Source organism: Nerophis ophidion, linkage group LG02 (genome assembly GCF_033978795.1).
Source record: "Nerophis ophidion isolate RoL-2023_Sa linkage group LG02, RoL_Noph_v1.0, whole genome shotgun sequence".
Lineage (NCBI taxonomy): Eukaryota > Metazoa > Chordata > Actinopteri > Syngnathiformes > Syngnathidae > Nerophis > Nerophis ophidion.
Window position 1 is genome coordinate 80,791,395 of NC_084612.1, and position 25,838 is coordinate 80,817,232.

Sequence of the window (25,838 nt, forward strand, 5' to 3'; positions counted from 1 at the left end):
CATATCTGTATGTGCTACCATAATGTAACCGAGCTAGCGTTGATAGCATTCGCTAATGCGCTAACACATTTACGAGTGTCTGTGTTAGTCTGTTTGTATTGTTTCAGTTTCACAAATTCCTCAGTAAATTCATCACCGTGGAGTTTTTGAGTCCGTTCAGCTGATTGGAGAGCTAGCCTCCGCAGCTAGTGGGTCCATGACGAGGGCTTCTGTTTGGTTTGATCAGCCGTTTTACTGCCGCGTTACAGACACCGTTTGGAACCAGTTAAGGTATGTATATAAAGAAAATGATTTGTATACTTGCGGATTGTTTTGTTACTTTAAAAAAAATGTGTATACTTGGAAATTATTTCATTTGAAAAAAATATTTGTATACATGGGAATTAGTTTTTTACTTGTTAAAATTGTTTACTTGCAAATGTATTTAAAAAAAAATGTTTTTACACTGGTGAATTGTTTTTTTATTTGAACAAAATTGTTGTTATACTTGGGAATGATTTTTTTACCTGCTGAAAATTGTTTTTTATTTGAAGAAAATTAATTTTGAATGGGTAAAATGTCCCGGAAAAACCTGGAATTCTGGGAAATCTGGAGAATTTTTTGGAATTTGTCAAGGGAAAGCCTGTGATTAACGAATAGGCGGAACAGTTTAAAGTTGGAATGGTTTGAATCAAGTGAAAAATTTGCAAGGTAGAGCACGCCAAAATCTAGAGAAAAATAAGTTTTGGTGTAGGAAACCAAATGCTTTAGAGCAGGGGTGTCAAACTCAAATCCAGAGTGGGGCAAAATTTTAAACTGAACAAAGCCGCGGGCCAAGGTTGAACAAATTAACCTTTTAATAGGAACCCAAACAAGTTTTGCATTGAATATTGAACAAGCCAGACTTCCATCCATCCATTTCTACCGCTTATTCCCTTTTGTGGTCGCTGGCGCCTATCTCAGCTACAATCGGGCGGAAGGCGGGGTACACTCTGGACAAGTCGCCACCTTATCGCAGGGCCCAAATAATACTAATATTTTAAAAATAGCAATGACATATCAAATCCAATTTAAACAGTAATTGAATGCCTCTTTTCTATTTGCAGCCTTCTCAGGTAAATATCAAAATCAACTTTTCCCACAGGCTAATAATAAATGTTTATATTCTAGCGTCCAGGAAGAGGTAGTGCTGCAAGGGGTTCTGTGTATTTGTTCTGTTGTGTTTTAAGTTGTGTTACAGTGCGGATGTTCTCCCGGAATTTAATAAATAAATGATAAATGAGTAGTACTTGTATAGCGCTTCTCTACCTTCAAGGTACTCAAAGCGCTTTGACACTACTTCCACATTTACCCATTCACACACACTGATGGAGGGAGCTGCCATGCAAGGCGCTAACCAGCACCCATCAGGAGCAAGGGTGAAGTGTCTTGCTCAGGACACAACGGACGTGACGAAGTTGGTGCTAGGTGGGGGTTGAACCAGGGACCCTCGGGTTGCGCACGGCCACTCTTGCTTGTCATTCTCGTTTAGTGTTGGTTCTCAGTGTGGCGCATATTTTTTACAGTCTTAAAGTTGTCTATATGGCCACCCTCAGTGTGACCTGTATAGCTGTTGACTAAGCTTGCATTGCATTAGTGTGTGTGTGTGGAAGCCACATATATCATGTGACTAGGCCGGCATGCTGTTTCTACGTGGTTAAAGCGGACATGACGAAAAGTTTTAGAGGACGCTTGAGGCAGTGCCTTTAAGGCACGCCCCCAATATTGTTGTCCAGGTGGGAATCGGGAGAAATTTGGGAGAATGGTTGCCCCCTGTGATTTTCGTGAGGGGCACCGAAATTTGGGAGTCTCCTTAGAACCGGCGGGCCAGCTCTAAGGTTAATTTGATATTGCCTCAAGGGCCAAATGAAAATACACGGCGGGCCAGAGTTTGACACAAATGCTTTAGAGCAGGGGTGCCCACACTTTTTCTGCAGGCGAGCTACTTTTCAATTGACCAACTCGAGGGGATCTACCTCATTTATATCATTTATATTTATTTATTTATGAAAGAGACATTTTTGTAAACAAGTGAAATGTGTTTAATGATAATACAAGCATGTGTAACACATATAGATGTCTTTCTTTCACAAAGACAAGAATATAAGTTGGTGTATTACCTGATTCTGATGACTTGCATTGATTGGAATCAGACAGTAATGATGATAACGCCCACATTTTCAAATGGAGGAGGAAAAAAAGTTGTCCTTTCTGTACAATACCACATGAAAGTGGTTGGTTTTTGGCATCTCATTCATCCAGCTTCCATACACTTTACAAGAAAAACATTGGCGGCAAATTCCGTAGCTTGCTTGATTGACATTCACGGCACCCGAGGGTCTTGTGAGATGACGCTGGCTGCTGCCAGTTCATTATTATGAAAAAATGACAAGAGAGGAAGGCGAGAAACACTTTTTATTTCAACAGACTTTCGCGCCGTCCCTTCCGTCAAAACTCTAAAGGCCGAATGCACATTTCCTATCTTCACAATAAAAGCCCTGCTTCATGCTGCCTGCGCTAACAAAATAAGAGTCTCGGAAAGCTGGCGTGCACAAGTGATGTGCACGCCAGCTTTCTGAGGGATCGCTTGTGCACGCCAGTTTTCCGAGACTCTGTATTTAGTTAGCGCAGGCAGCATGAAGCAGGGCTTTTATTGTGAAGATAGGAAATGTGCAGTCGGCCTTTAGAGTTTTGACGGAAGGTACGGCGCGAGAGTCTGTTGAAATAAAAAGTGTTTCTCGCCTTCCTCTCGGTCATATTTTCATAATAATGATCTTGCAGCAGCCAGCGTCATCTCACAAGACCCTCCGGTACCGTGAATGTCATTTAAGTGACGTCTTGGTGAAGATTGATGATCACTCATTTTTAGGTCTATTTTTTTTTAAAAGCCTGGCTGGAGATCGACTGACACACCCCCCGCGGTCTACTGGTAGCTTGCGATCGACGTAATGGGCACCCCTGCTTTAGAGCATTCACACAATAATGCTAAAAAAATAACCACAATATAGCAATGTTTTTTTTAACCTTTCATTGCTATGGTTATTTTGTTCGAGGAAACCTTTAGCGTATATGCGCATGCGTGCTCCGTCGCAATATTTTGTACAGGGCGCATTTTCTCCGAACCCTGGGTTTTAATAGCCCATAACTTTCTTACTATTTATCACAGAAAAATGATACTTATATCCATACTTGCCACGGGAGACTTCCGAAATTCAGCGCCTATCCAGAAAACCTCCCGGGACAAATTTTTTCCCGAAAATCTCCCAAAATTCAGGCGGAGCTGGAGGCCACGCCCCCTCCAGCTCCATGCGGACCTAAGTGACGTGTCGACAGCCTGTTTTCACGTCCGCGTTCCCACAATATAAACAGCGTGCCTGCCCAATGACGTTATAACTGTAGAATGATCGAGGGCGAGTTCTTGGTTTCTTATGTGGGTTTATTGTTAGGCAGTTTCATTAACGTCCTCCCAGCGCGGTAACAACACACAACAGCAGTCACATTTTCGTCTGCCGTAAACAGCAATGTTGTGACACTCTTAAACAGGAAAATACTGCCATCTACTGTACGTTTTGAGCCATGCTAGGGAGAGATGAAATATTCCAGCATGGTTAGAAAAATAGTGACATAGAATAGAACAGGGATGGACACTTCAACCCGTAACTCAACAATGAGTAAATGAGTGCTATGTGAGTGTGTATATGTGTAAATAAATGAACACTGAAATTCAAGTATTTCTCTTATTTATATATATATATATATATATATATATATATACATACACAGTGAGAGTAAAAAGTATTCGATCCCTTGCTGATTTTGTTGGTTTGCCCACTAATAAAGACATGATCATTCTATACTTTTAATGGTAGATGTATTTAAACATGGTGAGATAGAATATCAAAAAGAAAATCCAGAAAGTAACTTTAAGGAATATATTTTAATTGATTTGTATTCCATTGAAGGAAAAAAGTATTTGATCCCCTAGTGTGCATTAGGATTTCTGGCTTTCACAGAGCAGTTAGACACTCCCAATCAACTTGGGAATTGAAGACTGAATTGAAGACACATTTTCTAACTAATCACCTGTATAAAAGACACCTGATCAGAGACTCGGACAGATTCGAAGCTCTCCAACATGGGTAAGACAAAATAACTCTCTCAGGACATCAGAGACAGGATTGTTGACCTGCACAAATCTGGAATGGGCTACAAAAACATTAGCAAGATGCTGGGAATCAAAGTAACAACCATTGGTGCAACTGTTAGAAAATTTAAAAAGTATAACATGACCATCAACAGACCTCGATCTGGTATAAACTCAACTCATCGTGTTTGGAGGAAGAAGAATACTGAGTTGCATCCCGAGAATACCACACCTACTGTGAAGCATGGGGGTGCTAACATCATGCTTTGGGGCTGTTTTTCTGCTAAGGGGAGAGGACGATTGATCCGTGTTAAGGAAAACTCTAAATGCCCCTAAAGCTGACCAACACGCCGGATTGTAGTCAGCTGGAGGCGTGTCTTAATGAAATTAAACAATGGATGTCCGCTAACTTTTTGCAACTCAACGCCAAAAAAACGGAAATGCTGATTATCGGTCCTGCTAGACACCGACCTCTATTTAATAATTCAACTCTAACATTTGACAACCAAACAATTAAACAAGGCGACTCGGTAAAGAATCTGGGTATTATCTTCGACCCAACTCTCCCCTTTGAGGCACACATTAAAAGCGTTACTAAAACGGCCTTCTTTCATCTCCGTAATATCGCTAAAATTCGCTCCATTCTGTCCACTAAAGACGCTGAGATCATTATCCATGCGTTTGTTACGTCTTGCCTCGACTACTGTAACGTATTATTTTCGGGTCTCCCCATGTCTAGCATTAAAAGATTACAGTTGGTACAAAATGCGGCTGCTAGACTTTTGACAAAAACAAGAAAGTTTGATCACATTACGCCTGTACTGTATATACCTTTATATACATATATACATACATATATACCTATACTGACTCACCTGCACTGGCTTCCTGTGCACTTAAGATGTGACTTTAAAGTTTTACTACTTACGTATAAAATACTACACGGTCTAGCTCCAGCCTATCTTGCAGATTGTATTGTACCATATGTCCCGGCAAGAAATCTGCGTTCAAAGGACTCCGGCTTATTAGTGATTCCTAGAGCCCAAAAAAAGTCTGCGGGGTATAGGGCGTTTTCCGTTCGGGCTCCAGTACTCTGGAATGCCCTCCCGGTAAAAGTTCGAGATGCCACCTTAGTAGAAGCATTTAAGTCTCACCTTAAAACTCATCTGTATACTCTAGCCTTTAAATAGACCCCCTTTTTAGACCAGTTGATCGGCCGTTTCTTTTCTTTTTTCTCCTATGTCCCCCCCCTCCCTTGTGGAGGGGGTCCGGTCCGATGACCATGGATGAAGTACTGGTTGTCCAGAGTCGAGACCCAGGATGGACCGCTCGCCTGTGTATCGGTTGGGGACATCTCTACGCTGCTGATCCGCCTCCGCTTGGGATGGTTTCCTGTGGACGGGACTCTCGCTGCTGTCCTGGATCCGCTTTGAACTGAACTCTCGCGGCTGTGTTGGAGCCACTATGGATTGAACTTTCACAGTATCATGTTAGACCCCCTCGACATCCATTGCTTTCGGTCCCCTGGGGTGGGGGGGTTGCCCACATCTGGGGTCCTCTCCAAGGTTTCTCATACTCAGCATTGTCACTGGCGTCCCACTGGATGTGAATTCTCCCTGCCCACTGGGTGTGAGTTTTCCTTGCCCTTTTGTGGGTTCTTCCGAGGATGTTGTAGTCGTAATGATTTGTGCAGTCCTTTGAGACATTTGTGATTTGGGGCTATATAAATAAACATTGATTGATTGATTGATTGAGTATTCTTCTTCCTCCAAACACGACGAGTTGAGTTTATACCAAAATGGATACATGGATGATACAGCAGAGGATTGGGAGGATGTCATGTGGTCAGATGAAACCAAAATAGATCTTTTAGGTATAAACTCAACTCGTCGTGTTTGGAGGAAGAATACTGAGTTGCATCCCAAGACAACCATACCTACTGTGAAGCATGGGGGTGGAAACATCATGCTTTGGGGCTGTTTTTCTGCTATGGGGACAGGACGATTGATCTGTGTTAAGGAAAACTCTACCTGCCCCTGAAGCTGACCAACACGCCGGATTGTAGTCAGCTGGAGGCGAGTCTTAATGAAATTAAACAATGGATGTCCGCTAACTTTTTGCAGCTCAACGCCAATTGTGCAAATTCTCCCACTTAAAATGATGACAGAGGTCTGTAATTTTCATCATAGGTACACTTCAACTGTGAGAGACAGAATGTGAAAAAAAAAATCCAGGAATTCACATTGTAGGAATTTTAAATAATTTATTTGTAAATGATGGTGGAAAATAAGTGTTTGGTCAACCATTCAAAGCTCTCACTGATAGAAGGAGGTTTTGGCTCAAAATCTCACGATACATGGCCCCATTCATTCTTTCCTTAACACGGATCAATCGTCCTGTCCTCTAAGCAGAAAAACAGCCCCAAAGCATGATGTTTCCACCCCCATGCTTCACAGTAGGAATGGAGTTCTTGAATTGCAACTCAGTTTTCTTCTTCCTCCAAACACCACCAGTTGAGTTTATACCAAAATGGATGCATGGATGATACAGCAGAGGATTGGGAGAATGTCATGTGGTCAGATGAAACCAAAATAGATCGTTTAGGTATAAACTCAACTCGTCGTGTTTGGAGGAAGAAGAATACTGAGTTGCATCCCAAGAACACCACACCTACTGTGAAGCATGGGGGTGCTAACATCATGCTTTGGGGCTGTTTTTCTGCTAAGGGGACAGGACGATTGATCCGTGTTAAGGAAAGAATGAATGGGGCCATGTATCCTGAGATTTTGAGCCAAAACCTCCTTCCATCAGTGAGAGCTTTGAATGGTTGACCAAATACTTATTTTCCACCATAAGTTCTTTAAAATTCCTACAATGTGAATTCCTGGATTTTTTTTCACATTCTGTCTCTCACAGTTGAAGTGTACCTATGATGAAAATGACAGACCTCTGTCATCATTATAAGTGGGAGAACTTGCACAATCGCTGGCTGACTAAATACTTTTTTGCCTGACTGTAAAGCCTGTCTGTTAGTACTGGTTTCAATGTAAATAAATTATTTTTTTAATTTTTATTTTGCACCCCTGTACCAAAGTCGTGTTCAAAACGACAGTTCACCTTGTATTGGCTTTAAATGCAGTAGATTATGTCGGGTTGGCTCTCAAAAACGTCAACTTTAACGTGTCATCGACTGAATTAAAGTTATTGATTGTGATCAACGTGATGTGAGTGACGATGACGTCACCCCGGAAGCAAACAAACAGGAGTTGTTGAGCAGTTAATGCCTAATAACCACAGTACGCAAAGGTTGGAGATTTTAAAATCGATATTAATCAGTGATTTTAATCGATTTAGTGGGATAATATAAGTGCCTCACCTCCTAGTCCTTTGTTGTTTTCCTCCTGCTCTTCTCCTGCGTCTTGTTGGCCAACTGCTGATTGCGGTTTGTTTACCTCATTTTGGGCTTCTACCTGCTTTTCCTCCTCAGCCGGGTCCTCCAACCCCAGCCAGGACCCGAAACCTCGCAGCATTTTTATTTCAAACCGCGATAAAAATGAAAATAAAAACAAAATAAATCAAAAAAAGAAACGTTAGCTTGCGTCGCAGATTAGGCAAAAAAAAAAAAAGGCAACCAGGAAGTAGAAGAGTCGGATTTCTTCTTCGCGTCTTGTAGCGATGTGTGGATTCTATTGCCATCTAGTGGTTTAATAGCAGAATGCATTTTATATAATAGTGTAGGGACCAGATTAGTTTCCCGCTAGCCCAGGGGTCGGGAACCTTTTTGTCTGAAGAGAGCCAATAAGCCAAATATTTTTAAATATATTTCCCTAAGAGGCATATAATATTTTTTTAAACACTGAACACAACTAAACGCGTGCATTTTTAAGTAAGACCAACATTTCCAGAGTACATTAGGTCTCTTATTCTTTGTATTAACATTGTTATTCTGAAGTTAACTGTGGAGGGGGCGTGGCCCGTGGGCCTGCAGCAAAGCGGAATGTTGCCAGGATCTGCCTCGAAATCAGCGACAGGTGCGTAGCCAAAAAGCCAAATATTTTTAAATGTATTTCCCTAAGAGCCATATAATATTTTTTTAAACACTGAACACAACTAAACGCGTGCATTTTTAACTAAGACCAACATTTCCAGAGTATATTAGGTCTCTTATTCTTTGTATTAACATTGTTATTCTGAAGTTAACTGTGGAAGGGGCGTGGCCTGTGGGCCTGCAACAAAGCGGGATGTTGCCAGGACCTGCCTCGAAATCAGCGACAGGTGCGTAGATGGCCTTTTTATCTAATCACCTGTCGCGGCATAGCTCGGTTGGTAGAGCTATGACGCAACTTGAGGGTTGCAGGTTCAATTCCCGCTTCCGTCATCCTAGTCACTGCCGTTGTGTCCTTGGGCAAGACACTTTACCCACCTGCTCCCAGTGCCACCCACACTGGTTTAAATGTAACTTAGATATTGGGTTTCACTATGTAAATAAAGCGCTTTGAGTCACTAGAGAAAAGCGCTATATAAATATAATTAACACAATTCACACGCTCTGTTATAAGCAGCAGCCAGGAGGAGAGACAGGGTTGGGGCTGGAGCCAGAGCGCGAGTGAGGGGGAAAGAAAAAAAGACAATTGCTGGAAAGCAACTGGGAGACTAATTGAAAAAAACAACAACAATATTTTAACCCTAAAACAGGCTCTCAGGTCAGTGCTTGGTGGTCTGAAAAACCCGTAAGGACCAGATGAGTTTCCCGCTAGCCCAGGGGTCGGGAACCTTTTTGTCTGAGAGAGCCAAAAGCCAAATATTTTTAAATGTATTTCCCTAAGAGCCATATAATATTCTTTTAAACACTGAACACAACTAAACGCATGCATTTTAAAGTAAGACCAACATTTCCAGAGTATATTAAGTTTCTTATTCTTTGTATTAACATTGTTATTCTGAAGTTAACTGTGGAGGGGGCGTGGCCTGTGGGCCTGCAGCAAAGCGGGATGTTGCCAGGACCGGCCTCGAAATCAGCGACAGGTGTGTAGAGGGCCCACCTGGGCCTTTTTTTTATCTAACCACCTGTCGCTCTGTTATAAGCAGCAGCCAGGAGGAGAGACAGAGTTGGGGCTGGAGCCAGAGCGCGAGTGAGGACGAAAGAGAAAAAGACAATTGCTGGAAAGCAACTGAGAGACTAATTGAAAAAAAACAACAACAATATTTTAACCCTAAAACAGGCTCTCATGTCAGTGCTTGGTGGTCTGAAAACCCCCCCAGGAGGGCAAGACCAACACTAACCAATAATAAATAAATTACTTCTTACCATTAATGCAACTTCTTGAACGTAAAAATGCATGAAAATGTTTTATATTTTGAATGTTATGTTTAACACTGATTACAAGTGGCATTATTAATTACTTATCCTGTTAAGCAGTGTCATCTCAGATTTATCCGAGAGCCAGATGCAGTCTGTTGTAAAAATAGCTCAAATAGCAACACTTACCAGTGAGCCGCCTCTATTTTTCAAATTGTATTTATTTACGAGCAAGCTGGTCTCTTTGCTCGACATTTTTAATTATAAAAGAGACAAAACTCAAATAGAATTTGAAAATCCAAGAAAATATCTTAAAGACTTGGTCATCACTTGTTTAAATACATTATTTTATTATTTTTTTTTAACCATGCTTCTTATAACTTTCAGAAAGACAATTTCACAGAGAAAAACACACCCTTAAAAAATGATTTTAGGATTTTTAAACACATACCTTTTAAATTCCTTCCTCTTCTTTCCTGACAATTTAAATCAGGAGTGTCAAATGTACCTGAATTTTTTGGAGTGAAACAAACAGCTGTTCTAAATGTGTCCACTGGATGTCGCAATAGCAATTATTTGTATCTTTGTAGATGATGCCACATGTACGAAATAAACCACATGATGTTAGTACGTCAGTTAAGGAAAATGATCAAGCTACATAAATAACATCTGGTAATTTATTTTGATGGATCGAAAATTCCCACCAATAAGTTGACTTATGAACAATAATAATTGATTTTATACTAAATAAACCCAACATCATTATGATTTGTACATTTTCAGAATGTGTTTGATGTATTTTTAAACAAAGACAATAATCTGAAGTTGTCTTTATTTTTAAGTTATCGTGCCGTGATTTTGTCAGTCCGGCCCACTTGGGAGTAGATTTTTCTCCACGTGGCCCCCGATCTAAAATGAGTGTGACACCCCTGATTTAAATCAATGTTCAAGTAAATTATTATTTTTTTGTAAAGAATAATAAATAGATTTTAATTTAATTTTTCGTTTTAGCTTCTATTTTTTTCGACAAAGAATATTTGTGAAATTTCTTCAAACTTTTTATGATTAAAATTCCCCAAAAATATTCTGGGAAATCTAGAAAATCTGTAGAATCAAATTTAAATCTTACTTCAAAGTCTTTTGAATTTGTTTTAAAATTTTGGTTCTGGAAAATCTAGAAGACATAATGATTTGTCTTTGTTAGAAATATAGCTTGGTCCAATTTGTTATATATTCTAATAAATCGAAGATTGGATTTTAACCTATTTAAAACATGCCATTAAAATTCTGAAATTAATCTTAATCAGGAAAAATTACTAATGATGTTCCATAAATTGTTTTTTTATTTTTTTCAAAAAGATTCGAATTAGCTAGTTTTTCCCTTCATATTTTCCGGTTGAATTTTGAATTTTAAAGAGTCGAAATTGAAGATAAACTATGTTTCAAAATTAAATTGTTATTTTCTCGCGTTTTCTCCTCTTTTAAACCGTTCAATTAAGTGTTTTTTAATCATTCATTCTCTACAAAAGACTGTCCGTAAAAGGAAAAAAAATGTACGACAGAATGACAGACAGAAATACCCATTTTTTATATATATATAGATTTATTTATTAAAGGTAAATTGAGCGAATTGGCTCTTTCTGGCAACTTATTTAAGTGTGTATCAAACTGGTAGCCCTTTGCATTAATCAGTACCCAAGAAGTAGCTCTTGGTGTCAAAAAGGTTGGTGATCCCGGATTGTACCGGCAGGTGTCAGCACCGAGTGCGCAAGTAACCGAGAGAAGAACACAGCGAGGATGACGTCATAGCGGAAGTTAAAGAGCTCCGGTTGTTTTCGTTTGTTAACGTTTGGTTTTGGCGACAATTGCTCACAAAAAAAAATTAAAAATCGCTGAATTTCACGGCGATCGCAAAGTTTCGTTTTTTCCAGGACATGTCTGGATTAGAAACACAGAAGCCGGACGGGACCTTTTGATAAAAAAAAAAAAAAAAAATGCCATCAAACTCCATCTAAAGGAAGCTCAGATTGAGATTTAAAAGTGAGTATATTTTTTTAATATGTGTTGTACATCAAAGCATGCGGGGGACATTTTGATATATTTTCACTTTTTAACCCTGAGGGGGTCTCACTCTCAGTCATGCTAATGTTTAAAAATAAGTCGTATATATTTTTCCCCAAATTTGGATTCAATGCTTAAATCTCTAGATGAACTTCCGGTCTAGCTGTTGTTTTATAGTTTTTTTTTTTATTTTAATTCCCTTTTTGTCAAAACCATGTTTTCCCAAAGGGCTTATAAAGTGTTAAAAATAAGTCATATGTTTTTTTTTTTTTTTTTTAACTTTCAAAGCTTAATTATCTAAGGAGTCCCCAAACTACAGGCCGCCAGGATCCAAAGTCCGGCCCACAGGAAGTACCAAGTTAAAAATGTATTTATTTATTATTTTTCTCATTATTTTTTAAAATCTGTCCCTTTTATTCCATTTTCTACCGCTTGCTACTCTCGAGGTCTCCAAGTGACGCACTTTCACAGTCAATTAGTGTGTGAGGAATATATATATATATATATATATATATATATATATATATATATATATATGTATATGTATATGTATATGTATATATATATGTATGTATATATATGTATGTATATATATGTATATATATGTATGTGTATGTATATGTATATATATATATATATATATATATATATATATACATATATATGTATATATATGTATGTATATATATATGTATATATATATATATATATATATATATATATATATATATATATATATATATATATATATATATATACATATATATATATATATATATATATATATATACATACATACATATATATATACATACCCAATGCGGCCCCCGGGTCTATAAGTTTGGAGACCCCTGAACTAAATCAACTTCAGATCTATTCGTTGATTATTAGTTTTAATTTTTATTTAATGTTTTTATTTGTTACTTGTAGTTTTTCTATGCCCTTTATGTCAAAGAAAACTTTTTTTTAATGAATGTTTTTAGTGAATTTTTTTTTCGGAGAAACATACTTTAATTTCCCTTGGAATGTAAATGCTCATTAAACATGATAATACATCTCTCTGACCTTTGACCTTATATAGCAAACACAATACATATAAGCGCTTTGAGTACCTTGAAGGTAGAAAAGCGCTATACAAGTACAACCCGTTTATATAATTTCCCCTAAAAAATATTTCAAAGTAAAACTTTGGATGCAAATGAAATTGGAGCTTGGAAAAGCGCAATGATTCATAACAACATTGATTTTGATTCATTATTATGTTCTGAGCAATGACGCTTTAAAAGAAAAATGCAACCTATCACCTCTGTTGTCTTTTATTCATTTTTTAAAACGTTTTTTAAAAATATTTAAAAAAATATATTTTTAGAATGTGCCACTGGCCGTTAAAAAAACCAGCTACGGCCTGCAAATGGCCCCCGGGGGCCGCACATTGTTTATATTTGTTCGATGCATTGTTTGTCAACATTTAGGGGGCGTGTCCGACTTTTTCCTTCTCCCTCTTTGATTGGTTGCCATTAAATGGAGTGTTTTGTGGCTGCAGGTGAACCATGAAGACTTTGATGGTGTTCGATTTCGACCACACGGTGGTCGATGACAACAGCGACACTTGGGTGATCAGGTAAAAAAAAATAAACAGGGGCGTCCAAACTTTCAATATGAACAATCAATATATGCTGAACGACATGTCAAATCTTAATTCGCATGCTAACTTTTTTTTTTAGCACATTTCGCAGCCAAACGCCTCAGTCATGACTTGGTACTTGACGTATGCTAACTGTTAGCATGATAAAATTAGCATGTTAGCATGCTGATATTGGTATGCTAACATTATTAGCCGATTTTTGCAGCCGAACGCTTCAGAGTCATATAACTTGGTACAGTGAGCATTTTTATTGTACTAACATTAGCATGCTAATAACTTTTGTAGCCAATTTTGCATTTCGCACCTCAGTCAAATAACTTAGTACTTAATACAAGCTTACCGATAACGTGCTAACGTCAGCATTTTACCATGCTAACTTTTTTTTTTTGCCATTTTTACAGCCGAACACCTCGGAGTCATATAACATGGTACTTGACACATGCTAACTGATAACAAACTAATAATAGCATTCTAGCAGACTAAGATTAACATTCTAACCTTTTAGCGAATTTTGTAGCCGAACGCTTCAGTTTTCTAACTTGGTACTTGACAAATGCTAACTGTTAGCATGATAAAATTAGCATGTTAGCATGCTGACATTGGTGTGCTAACTTTATTAGCCGATTTTGCAGCCAAAGGCTTCAGAGTCATATAACTTGATACTTGATACATGTTCGCATGACAGTGAGCATTTTTATCATACTAACATTAGCATGCTAACATTTTTTGTAGCCAATTTTGCATTTAGCACCTCAGTCATATAACTTGGTACGTAACACAAGCTTACTGATAACGTGCTAACGTCAGCATTTTACCATGCTAACTTTTTGTTTTTGCCATTTTTACAGCCGAACACCTCGGAGACATACAACATGGTACTTGACACATGCTAACTGATAACAAACTAACAATAGCATTCTAGCAGACTAACATTAACATTCTAACCTTTTAGCTAATTTTGTAGCCGAACGCTTCAGTTTTATAACTTGGTACTTGACAAATGCTAACTGTTGGCATGATAAAATTAGCATGTTAGCATGCTGACATTGGTGTGCTAACTTTATTAGCCGAACGCTTCAGAGTCATATAACTTGGTACTTGACTTATGTGGACTGATAACATGCTAATGTTAGTATTCCAGTATGCTAACTTTTTTTTTAGCCATTTTCACAGCATGCTAATGTTAGCATGCCAACCTTTTCAGCGAATACATTTATACGCTTCATTGCCATATGACTTGGTGCCTGACGTATTTTAACTGTTGGCATGTTAACAATGGTGTGCTAACTTTATTAGCCAATTTTGTAATCGAACGCCTCAGAATCAACTAACTTGGTACTTGACGTATGCTAACAGATGACATGCTAACATTAGCATTCCAGTATGCTAACTTTTTTTTGTTGCCATTTCTACAGCACGCTAACTTTGTAAGCTAATTTTACATGCATTATGCTTCATAGTCACGAGTTGGTACTTGACGCATTCTAACTGTTTGCATGTTACGTTAGCATTTTAAGTTCGGCTTGAGCATTTCAGCATTAACAAATTGCATGTCCTATATTTTGTTTGTGTTTAGATGCCTTCCGGATCAGAGTTTGCCCGACAAGGTGAAGCATTCTTACAGGAAAGGCCACTGGACTGAGTTCATGGCGACAGTCATGAACTACATAGGTTAGTACAGTACTGTACTACACGTTATAATGCATAGTACTGCTTGACTTACTAATGTAACATTTTGTACATTTACATGTACATTGTGTTTTATATCAGTCGATATAATTAACTATTGATAATTTTTAGCATTAGTAAAATATCAAAATATATAATAATTAAGTATATGCCTGAATTAGCTTAAAAAGCTGCCAAGCTAATGTTGGTGTGCTAAAATGCTAACACGCGTTAAGTACCAAAATATAGTACTGTAGAAAAATTGGTTAAAAATGCTCCAGGATGCTAATGCACCAAAATATGACTGAAGTTTATACCTATAGTTAGCATATTAAATTTAGCATGCTAACAGGTATCATTTGTCAAATAACAAAATATTTGACGCTGAGATGTACATTTGCACAATTAGCAGAAATAGTTATTGTTATACTCTGAGGTGTGTACCTGAAAAAGTAGTTTAAAATGCTAGGATGCTAAAGTTAGCACAAACCAAAAACCAAAATATGACTTAAGGTGTATACTTACAAAATTAGCTAAAAAAAAGTTAGCGTACTAACCTTACCATGCTAACCGGTATATTTTGTCAATTAACAAAATATTTGACGCTGAGATGTATACCTGTAAAATTAGCTAACAAAGCTACCATGCTAATGCTAGCATGCTAAAATGTTAACCATAAAACACGCGTCAAGTACGAATATGTACTGCTCTGAGGTATGTACCTGAAAAATGTGTTTAAAATGCTACGATGCTAACGTTAGCACTAACCAAATACCAAAATATGACTAAGGTGTATAACGGTATTATTTGTCAAGTAACAAAATATTTGACGCTGAGATGTATACCTGCAAAATTAGCTAACAAAGCTACCATGCTATTGTTAGCATGCTAAAATTTCAACCGCAAAACACGCGTCAAGTACGAATATATATTGCTCTGAGGTATGCACCTGAAAAAGTAGTTTAAAATGCTAGGATGCAAAGTTAACACACACCAAGTACCAAAAAACGACCAAGGTTTATACCTACAAAACTAGCTAAAGAAAAGTTAGCGTATTAACTTTACCATGCTAACTGTAACATGCTTCAAGTACCAAAATATAGTACTGTAGAAAAATTGGTTTAAAATGCTACAGGATGCTAATGCACCAAAATACGTCTTATGTGTATAGCATACTAAACTTAACATGCTAACAGATATCGTTTGTCAAATAACAAAATATTTGTGGCTGAGATGTATATCTCAGTTAGCATGCATCAAGTGCCAAAATGTTACTTACAGAATTAGCTAAAAACTAACTAAATTAACAAAATGTTTGACACTGAGGTATGTACCTGCAAAATTAGCAATAGAATCTGAAAAATGTGTTTAAAATTCTAGGATGTTAACGTTAGCATTTGTAGGTACCAAAATATTACCTACAAAATTAGCAAAAAATTTAATAAATATTCAGCACTGATTAGCAATAGTATCTGAAAAAAATGTGTTTAAAATGCTAGTGTGCTAACGATATTATGCATCAAGTACCAAAATATTACCTACAATATTAGCTAAAAATTACCTAAATTAACAAAATATTTGACGCTGAGGTATATACCTGCGAAATTAGCAGTAGTATCTGAAGAATGTGTTTAAAATCCTAGGATGCTAACGTTAGCATTTGTAGATACCAAAATATTACCCACAAAATTAGCTAAAATCAACTAAATATTTGACGCTGCAAAATTAGCAGTGATATCTGAAAACAATTTTTTCAAATACTAGGATGCTAACGTTAGCATGCATCAAGTACCAAAATATAACAGTAGTATCTTAAAAATATAGCAGTAGTATCTTAAAAATGTGTTTAAAATGCTAACTTGGATGTTAACGTGCATGAAGTACCAAAATATTACCTACAATATTAGAGCAGACCCAACAAAGCAACCAAGGGAGCCGACTAAAAACTTACCAAAATAACTAAATATTAGCAGTAGTATCTGTAAAAAATGTGTTAAAAATGCTAGGATGCTAACGTAAGCATGCATCAAGCACCAAAATATTACCTACAACATTAGCTAAAAACTAATTAAATTAAGTAAATATTCGACGCTGAGGTATATACCTGCAAAATTAGCTAAAGACTAATTAAATTAACTAAATAGACGCTGAGGTATGTACCTGCAAAATTAGCAGTAGTATCTGAAAAAATGTGTTTAAAATGCTATCTAGGATGTGAATGTTAACATGCATCAAGTACCAAAATATTACCTACAACATTAGCTAAAAACTAATTAAATTAAGTAAATATTCGACGCTGGGGTATGTACCTGCAAAATTAGCAGTAGTATCTGAAAAATGTGTTTAAAATGCTAACTTGGATGTAAATGTTAACATGCATGAATTACCAAAATATTACCTACAAAATTAGAGCAGACCCAACAAAGCAACCAAGAGAGCCGACTAAAAACGTACTAAAATAACTAAATATTAGCAGTAGTATCTGAAAAAAATGTGTTTAAAATGCTAGGATGCTAACGTAAGCATGCATCAAGCACCAAAATATTACCTACAACATTAGCTAAAAACTAATTAAATTAAGTAAATATTCGACGCTGAGGTATGTACCTGCAAAATTAGCAGTAGTATCTGAAAAAATGTGTTTAAAATGCTATCTAGGATGTGAATGTTAACATGCATCAAGTACCAAAATATTACCTATAACATTAGCTAAAAACTAATTAAATTAAGTAAATATTCGACGCTGATGTATGTACCTGCAAAATTAGCAGTAGTATCTGAAAAATGTGTTTAAAATGCTAACTTGGATGTAAATGTTAACATGCGTGAAGTACCAAAATATTACCTACAAAATTAGTGCAGACCCAACAAAGAAACCAAGAGAGCCGACTAAAAACTTACTAAAATAACTAAATATTAGCAGTAGTATCTGAAAAAAAGTGTTTAAAATGCTAGGATGCTAACGTTAGCATGCGTACCAAAAAAATGTACAAAAGCGCTAGCATGGATATATTAGAATGTTAGCAATTGTGCAGATTTTTTTTTTTAATGTTAACCAGAATGTGAACGTTAGCGTGCATCAAGTACCAAAATATTACCTACAAAATTAGAGCAGACCCAACAAAGCAACCAAGGGAGCCGACTAAAAACTAGATTACCTGAATATACGAGGCTGAGGTATGTATCTGCAAAATTAGCAGTAGTATCCGAAAAATGTTGTTTAAAATGCTAGGATGCTAACGTTAGCATGCATCAAGCTCCTAAATATTACCTACAAAATGTAGGTAATATTTTGGAGCAGACCCAAAAAAGCAAGTAAGACAGCCGACTAAAAACCAACTAGATTAACTAAATATTTGACACTGAGGTATGTACCTGCAAAATTAGCAGTAGTGTCTGAAAAAAAAGTGTTTAAAATGCTAGGATGCTAACGTAAGCATGCATCAAATACCAAAATATTACCTACAACATTAGCTAAAAACTAATTAAATTAAGTAAATATTCGACGCTGAGGTATGTACCTGCAAAATTAGCAGTAGTATCTGAAAAATGTGTTTAAAATGCTAACTTGGATGTAAATGTTAACATGCATGAAGTACCAAAATACTACCTACAAAATTAGAGCAGACCCAACAAAGCAACCAAGAGAGCCGACTAAAAACTTACCAAAATAACTAAATATTAGCAGTAGTATCTGAAAAAAAGTGTTTAAAATGCTAGGATGCTAACTTTAGCATGCATCAAGTACCAAAATATTACCTACAACATTAGCTAAAAACTAATTTAAGTAAATATTCGACGCTGAGGTATGTACCTGCAAAATTAGCAGTAGTATCTGAAAAATGTGTTTAAAATGCTAACTTGGATGTAAATGTTAACATGCATGAAGTACCAAAATATTACCTACAAAATTAGAGCAGACCCAACAAAGCAACCAAGAGAGCCGACTAAAAACTTACCAAAATAACTAAATATTAGCAGTACTATCTGAAAAAAAGTGTTTAAAATGCTAGGATGCTAACTTTAGCATGCATCAAGTACCAAAATATTACCTACAACATTAGCTAAAAACTAATTAATTTAAGTAAATATTCGACGCTGAGGTATGTACCTGCAAAATTAGCAGTAGTATCTGAAAAATGTGTTTAAAATGCTAACTTGGATGTTAACATGCATGAAGTACCAAAATATTACCTACAAAATTAGAGCAGACCCAACAAAGCAACCAAGAGAGCCGACTAAAAACTTACTAAAATAACTAAATATTAGAAGTAGTCTCTAAAAAAAATGTGTTTAAAATGTTAGGATGCTAACTTTAGCATGCATCAAGTACCAAAATATTACCTACAACATTAGCTAAAAACTAATTAATTTAAGTAAATATTCGACGCTGAGGTATGTACCTGCAAAATTAGCAGTAGTATCTGAAAAATGTGTTTAAAATGCTAACTTGGATGTTAACATGCATGAAGTACCAAAATATTACCTACTAAATTAGAGCAGACCCAACAAAGCAACCAAGAGAGCCAACTAAAAACTTACCAAAATAACAAAATATTAGCAGAAAAAAAAGTGTTTAAAATGCTAGGTTGCTAACGTTAGCATGCATCAAGTACCAAAATATTACCTACAGCATTAGCTAAAAACTAATTAAATTAAGTAAATATTCGACGCTGAGGTATTTACCTGCAAAATTAGCAGTAGTATCTGAAAATGTGTTTAAAATGTTAACTTGGATGTAAATGTTAACATGCATGAAGTACCAAAATATTACCTACAAAATTAGAGCAGACCCAACAAAGCAACCAAGAGAGCCGACTAAAAACTTACTAAAATAACTAAATATTAGCAGTAGTATCTGGAAAAAAATGTGTTTAAAATGCTAGGATGCTAACTTTAGCATGCATCAAGTACCAAAATATTACCTACAACATTAGCTAAAAACTAATTAATTTAAGTAAATATTCGACGCTAAGGTATGTACCTGCAAAATTAGCAGTAGTATCTGAAAAATGTGTTTAAAATGCTAACTTGGATGTTAACATGCATGAAGTACCAAAATATTACCTACAAAATTAGAGCAGACCCAACAAAGCAACCAAGAGAGCCAACTAAAAACTTACCAAAATAACAAAATATTAGCCGAAAAAAATGTGTTTAAAATGCTAGGTTGCTAACGTTAGCATGCATCAAGTACCAAAATATTACCTACAGCATTAGCTAAAAACTAATTAAATTAAGTAAATATTCAACGCTGAAGTATGTACCTGCAAAATTAGCAGTAGTATCTGAAAAATGTGTTTTAAATGCTAACTTGTTAACATGCACAAAGTACCAAAATATTACCTACAAAATTAGAGCAGACCCAACAAAGCAACCAGGAGAGCCGACTAAAAACTTACTAAAATAACTAAATATAAGCAGTAGTATCTGAAAAAAATGTGTTTAAAATGCTAGGATGCTAACGTAAGCATGCATCAAGTACCAAAATATTACCTACAACATTAGCTAAAAACTAATTAAATTAAATAAATATTCGACGCTGAGGTATGTACCTGCAAAATTAGCAGTAGTATCTGAAATAATGTGTTTAAAATGCTATCTAGGATGTGAATGTTAACTTGCATCAAGTACAAAAATATTACCTACAACATTAGCTAAAAACTAATTAAATTAAGTAAATATTCGACGCTGAGGTATTTACCTGCAAAATTAGCAGTAGTATCTGAAAATGTGTTTAAAATGTTAACTTGGATGTAAATGTTAACATGAATGAAGTACCAAAATATTACCTACAAAATTAGAGCAGACCCAACAAAGCAACCAAGAGAGCCGACTAAAAACTTACTAAAATAACTAAATATTAGCAGTAGTATCTGGAAAAAAATGTGTTTAAAATGCTAGGATGCTACCTTTAGCATGCATCAAGTACCAAAATATTACCTACAACATTAGCTAAAAACTAATTAATTTAAGTAAATATTTGACGCTAAGGTATGTACCTGCAAAATTAGCAGTAGTATCTGAAAAATGTGTTTAAAATGCTAACTTGGATGTTAACATGCATGAAGTACCAAAATATTACCTACAAAATTAGAGCAGACCCAACAAAGCAACCAAGAGAGCCAACTAAAAACTTACCAAAATAACAAAATATTAGCAGAAAAAAATGTGTTTAAAATGCTAGGTTGCTAACGTTAGCATGCATCAAGTACCAAAATATTACCTATAACATTAGCTAAAAACTAATTAATTTAAGTAAATATTCGACGCTAAGGTATGTACCTGCAAAATTAGCAGTAGTACCTGAAAAATGTGTTTAAAATGCTAACTTGGATATAAATGTTAACATGCATGAAGTACCAAAATATTAGCTACAAAAATTAGAGCAGACCCAATAAAGCAAGTAAGACAGCCGATTAAAAAACAACTAGATTAACTAAATATTTGACACTGAGGTATGTACCTGCAAAATTAGCAGTAATGTCTGAAAAAAAAAAGTGTTTAAAATGCTAGGAGGCTAACGTTAGCACGCATCAAGTACCAAAATATTACCTACAGCATTAGCTAAAAACTAATTAAATTAAGTAAATATTTGACGCTGAGGTATTTACCTGCAAAATTAGCAGTAGTATCTGAAAAATTTGTTTAAAATGCTAACTTGGATCTTAACATGCATGAAGTACCAAAATATTACCTACAAAATTAGAGCAGACCCAACAAAGCAACCAAGAGAGCCGCCTAAAAACTTACTAAAATAACTAAATATTAGCAGTAGTATCTGAAAAAAATGTGTTTAAAATGCTAGGATGCTAACGTAAGCATGCAAGTACCAAAATATTACCTACAACATTAAATAAAAACTAATTAAATTAAGTAAATATTTGACGCTGAGGTATGTACCTGCAAAATTAGCTGTAGTATCTGAAAAAAATGTGTTTAAAATGCTATCTAGGATGTGAATGTTAACTTGCATCAAGTACCAAAATATTACCTACAAAATTAGAGCAGACCCAACAAAGCAACCAAGAGAGCCGACTAAAAACTTACTAAAATAGCTAAATATTAGCAGTAGTATCTGAAAAAAATGTGTTTAAAATGCTAGGATGCTAACGTAAGCATGCATCAAGCACCAAAATATTACCTACAACATTAGCTAAAAACTAATTAAATTAAGTAAATATTCGACGCTGAGGTATGGACCTGCAAAATTAGCAGTAGTATCTGAAAAAATGTTTTTAAAATGCTATCTAGGATGTGAATGTTAACTTGCATCAAGTACCAAAATATTACCTACATTAGCTAAAAACTAATTAATTTAAGTAAATATTCAACGCTGAGGTATGTACCTGCAAAATTAGCAGTAGTATCTGAAAAATGTGTTTAAAATGCTAACTTTGAATCTTAACATGCATGAAGTACCAAAATATTACCTACAAAATTAGAGCAGACCCAACAAAGCAACCAAGAGAGCCGGCTAAAAACTTACTAAAATAACTAAATATTAGCAGTAGTATCTGAAAAAAATGTGTTTAAAATGCTAGGATGCTAACTTTAGCATGCATCAAGTACCAAAATATTACCTACAACATTAGCTAAAAATTAGCAGTAGTATCTAAAAAATGTGTTTAAAATGTTAACTTGGATGTAAATGTTAACATGCATGAAATACCAAAATATTACCTACAACATTAGCTAAAAACTAATTAAATTAAGTAAATATTTGACGCGGGGGTATGTACCTGCAAAATTAGCTGTAGTATCTGAAAAATGTGTTCAAAGTGCTATCTAGGATGTGAATGTTAACATGCATGAAGTACCAAAATATTACCTAAAAAAATTAAAGGAGACCCAATAAAGCAACTAAGACAGCCGACTAAAAACTAACTAAATTAACTAAATATTTGACGCTAAGGTATGTGCCTGCAAAATTAGCAGTAGTATCTGAAAAAAACGTGTTTAAAATGCTATCTAGGATGTGAATGTTAACTTGCATCAAGTACCAAAATATTACCTACAACATTAGGTAAAAACTAATTAATTTAAGTAAATATTCGACGCTGCGGTATGTACCAGCAAAATTAGCAGTGGTATCTGAAAAATGTGTTTAAAATGCTAACTTGGATGTACGTACAAAATTAGAGCAGACCCAACAAAGCAACCAAGAGAGCCGACTAAAAACTTACTAAAATAACAGTAGTATCTGAAAAAAACGTGTTTAAAATGCTATCTAGGATGTGAATGTTAACTTGCATCAAGTACCAAAATATTACCTACAACATTAGCTAAAAACTAATTAATTTAAGTAAATATTCGACGCTGGGGTATGTACCAGCAAAATTAGCAGTGGTATCTGAAAAATGTGTTTAAAATGCTAATTTGGATGTACGTACAAAATTAGAGCAGACCCAACAAAGCAACCAAGAGAGCCGACTAAAAACTTACTAAAATAACTAAATATTAGCAGTAGTATCTGAAAAAAATGTGTTTAAAATGCTAGGATGCTAACTTTAGCATGCATCAAGTACCAAAATATTACCTACAACATTAGCTAAAAATTAGCAGTAGTATCTGAAAAATGTGTTTATGTTAACTTGGATGTAAATGTTACCATGCATGAAATACCAAAATATTACCTACAACATTAGCTAAAAACTAATCAAATTAAGTAAATATTTGACCCGGTGGGTATGTACTTGTAAAATTAGCTGTAGTATCTGAAAAATGTGTTCAAAATGCTATCTAGGATGTGAATGTTAACATGCATGAAGTACCAAAATATTACCTAAAAAAATTAAAGCAGACCCAATAAAGCAACTAAGACAGCCGACTAAAAACTAACTAAATTAACTAAATATTTGACGCTAAGGGATGTGCCTGCAAAATTAGAAGTAGTATCTGAAAAAAACGTGTTTAAAATGCTATCTAGGATGTGAATGTTAACTTGCATCAAGTACCAAAATATTACCTACAACATTAGCTAAAAACTAATTAATTTAAGTAAATATTCGACGCTGGGGTATGTACCAGCAAAATTAGCAGTGGTATCTGAAAAATGTGTTTAAAATGCTAACTTGGATGTACATACAAAATTAGAGCAGACCCAACAAAGCAACCAAGAGAGCCGACTAAAGACTTACCAAAATAAAAGTAGTATCTGAAAAAAACGTGTTTAAAATGCTATCTAGGATGTGAATGTTAACTTGCATCAAGTACCAAAATATTACCTACAACATTAGCTAAAAACTAATTAATTTAAGTAAATATTCGACGCTGGGGTATGTACCAGCAAAATTAGCAGTGGTATCTGAAAAATGTGTTTAAAATGCTAACTTGGATGTACGTACAAAATTAGAGCAGACCCAACAAAGCAACCAAGAGAGCCGACTAAAAACTTACTAAAATAACTAAATATTAGCAGTAGTATCTGAAAAAAATGTGTTTAAAATGCTAGGATGCTAACTTTAGCATGCATCAAGTACCAAAATATTACCTACAACATTAGCTAAAAATTAGCAGTAGTATCTGAAAAATGTGTTTATGTTAACTTGGATGTAAATGTTAACATGCATGAAATACCAAAATATTACCTACAACATTAGCTAAAAACTAATCAAATTAAGTAAATATTTGACGCGGGGGTATGTACTTGCAAAATTAGCTGTAGTATCTGAAAAATGTGTTCAAAATGCTATCTAGGATGTGAATGTTAACATGCATGAAGTACCAAAATATTACCTAAAAAAATTAAAGCAGACCCAATAAAGCAACTAACACAGCCGACTAAAAACTAACTAAATTAACTAAATATTTGACGCTAAGGGATGTGCCTGCAAAATTAGAAGTAGTATCTGAAAAAAACGTGTTTAAAATGCTATCTAGGATGTGAATGTTAACTTGCATCAAGTACCAAAATATTACCTACAACATTAGCTAAAAACTAATTAATTTAAGTAAATATTCGACGCTGGGGTATGTACCAGCAAAAGTAGCAGTGGTATCTGAAAAATGTGTTGAAAATGCTAACTTATGTACGTACAAAATTAGAGCAGACCCAACAAAGCAACCAAGAGAGCCGACTAAAAACTTACCAAAATAACAGTAGTATCTGAAAAAAACGTGTTTAAAATGCTATCTAGGATGTGAATGTTAACTTGCATCAAGTACCAAAATATTACCTACAACATTAGCTAAAAACTAATTAATTTAAGTAAATATTCGACGCTGGGGTATGTACCAGCAAAATTAGCAGTGGTATCTGAAAAATGTGTTTAAAATGCTAACTTGGATGTACGTACAAAATTAGAGCAGACCCAACAAAGCAACCAAGAGAGCCGACTAAAAACTTACTAAAATAACTAAATATTAGCAGTAGTATCTGAAAAAAATGTGTTTAAAATGCTAGGATGCTAACTTTAGCATGCATCAAGTACCAAAATATTACCTACAACATTAGCTAAAAATTAGCAGTAGTATCTGAAAAAAACGTGTTTAAAATGCTATCTAGGATGTGAATGTTAACTTGCATCAAGTACCAAAATATTACCTACAACATTAGGTAAAAACTAATTAATTTAAGTAAATATTCGATGCTGCGGTATGTACCAGCAAAATTAGCAGTGGTATCTGAAAAATGTGTTTAAAATGCTAACTTGGATGTACGTACAAAATTAGAGCAGACCCAACAAAGCAACCAAGAGAGCCGACTAAAAACTTACTAAAATAACAGTAGTATCTGAAAAAAACGTGTTTAAAATGCTATCTAGGATGTGAATGTTAACTTGCATCAAGTACCAAAATATTACCTACAACATTAGCTAAAAACTAATTAATTTAAGTAAATATTCGACGCTGGGGTATGTACCAGCAAAATTAGCAGTGGTATCTGAAAAATGTGTTTAAAATGCTAACTTGGATGTACATACAAAATTAGAGCAGACCCAACAAAGCAACCAAGAGAGCCGACTAAAGACTTACCAAAATAACAGTAGTATCTGAAAAAC

The 25,838-nt window shown here is 35.3% G+C and overlaps 2 protein-coding genes across 6 annotated transcripts in view; one reads left to right on the top strand and one right to left on the bottom strand.

Annotated features, from left to right (window-relative positions):
* Positions 1 to 7,819, bottom strand: part of syap1 (synapse associated protein 1) — a 23,734-nt gene extending 15,915 nt beyond the window's left edge. The window contains exon 1 of the mRNA XM_061892387.1: positions 7,539 to 7,819. Coding sequence (XP_061748371.1) covers positions 7,539 to 7,692 — 154 coding nt within the window. The 5' untranslated portion in view covers positions 7,693 to 7,819. The remainder of the gene's footprint in view (positions 1 to 7,538) is intronic.
* The window catches only part of phospho2 (phosphatase, orphan 2), a 22,270-nt gene continuing 3,826 nt past the window's right edge, over positions 7,395 to 25,838 (top strand). The window contains exons 1-5 of one of the 5 annotated variants that reach the window (XM_061892414.1): positions 11,205 to 11,501; positions 13,066 to 13,143; positions 13,569 to 13,595; positions 14,016 to 14,042; positions 14,744 to 14,838. In XM_061892414.1, the coding sequence (XP_061748398.1) occupies positions 14,814 to 14,838 (25 nt within the window). In that variant the 5' untranslated portion in view covers positions 11,205 to 11,501; positions 13,066 to 13,143; positions 13,569 to 13,595; positions 14,016 to 14,042; positions 14,744 to 14,813. Of the gene's footprint in view, positions 7,469 to 11,203; positions 11,502 to 13,065; positions 13,144 to 13,568; positions 13,596 to 14,015; positions 14,043 to 14,743; positions 14,839 to 25,838 lie in introns of those variants that run through there. The other 4 variants (XM_061892407.1, XM_061892403.1, XM_061892398.1 and 1 more) reach the window with 4 other exon arrangements.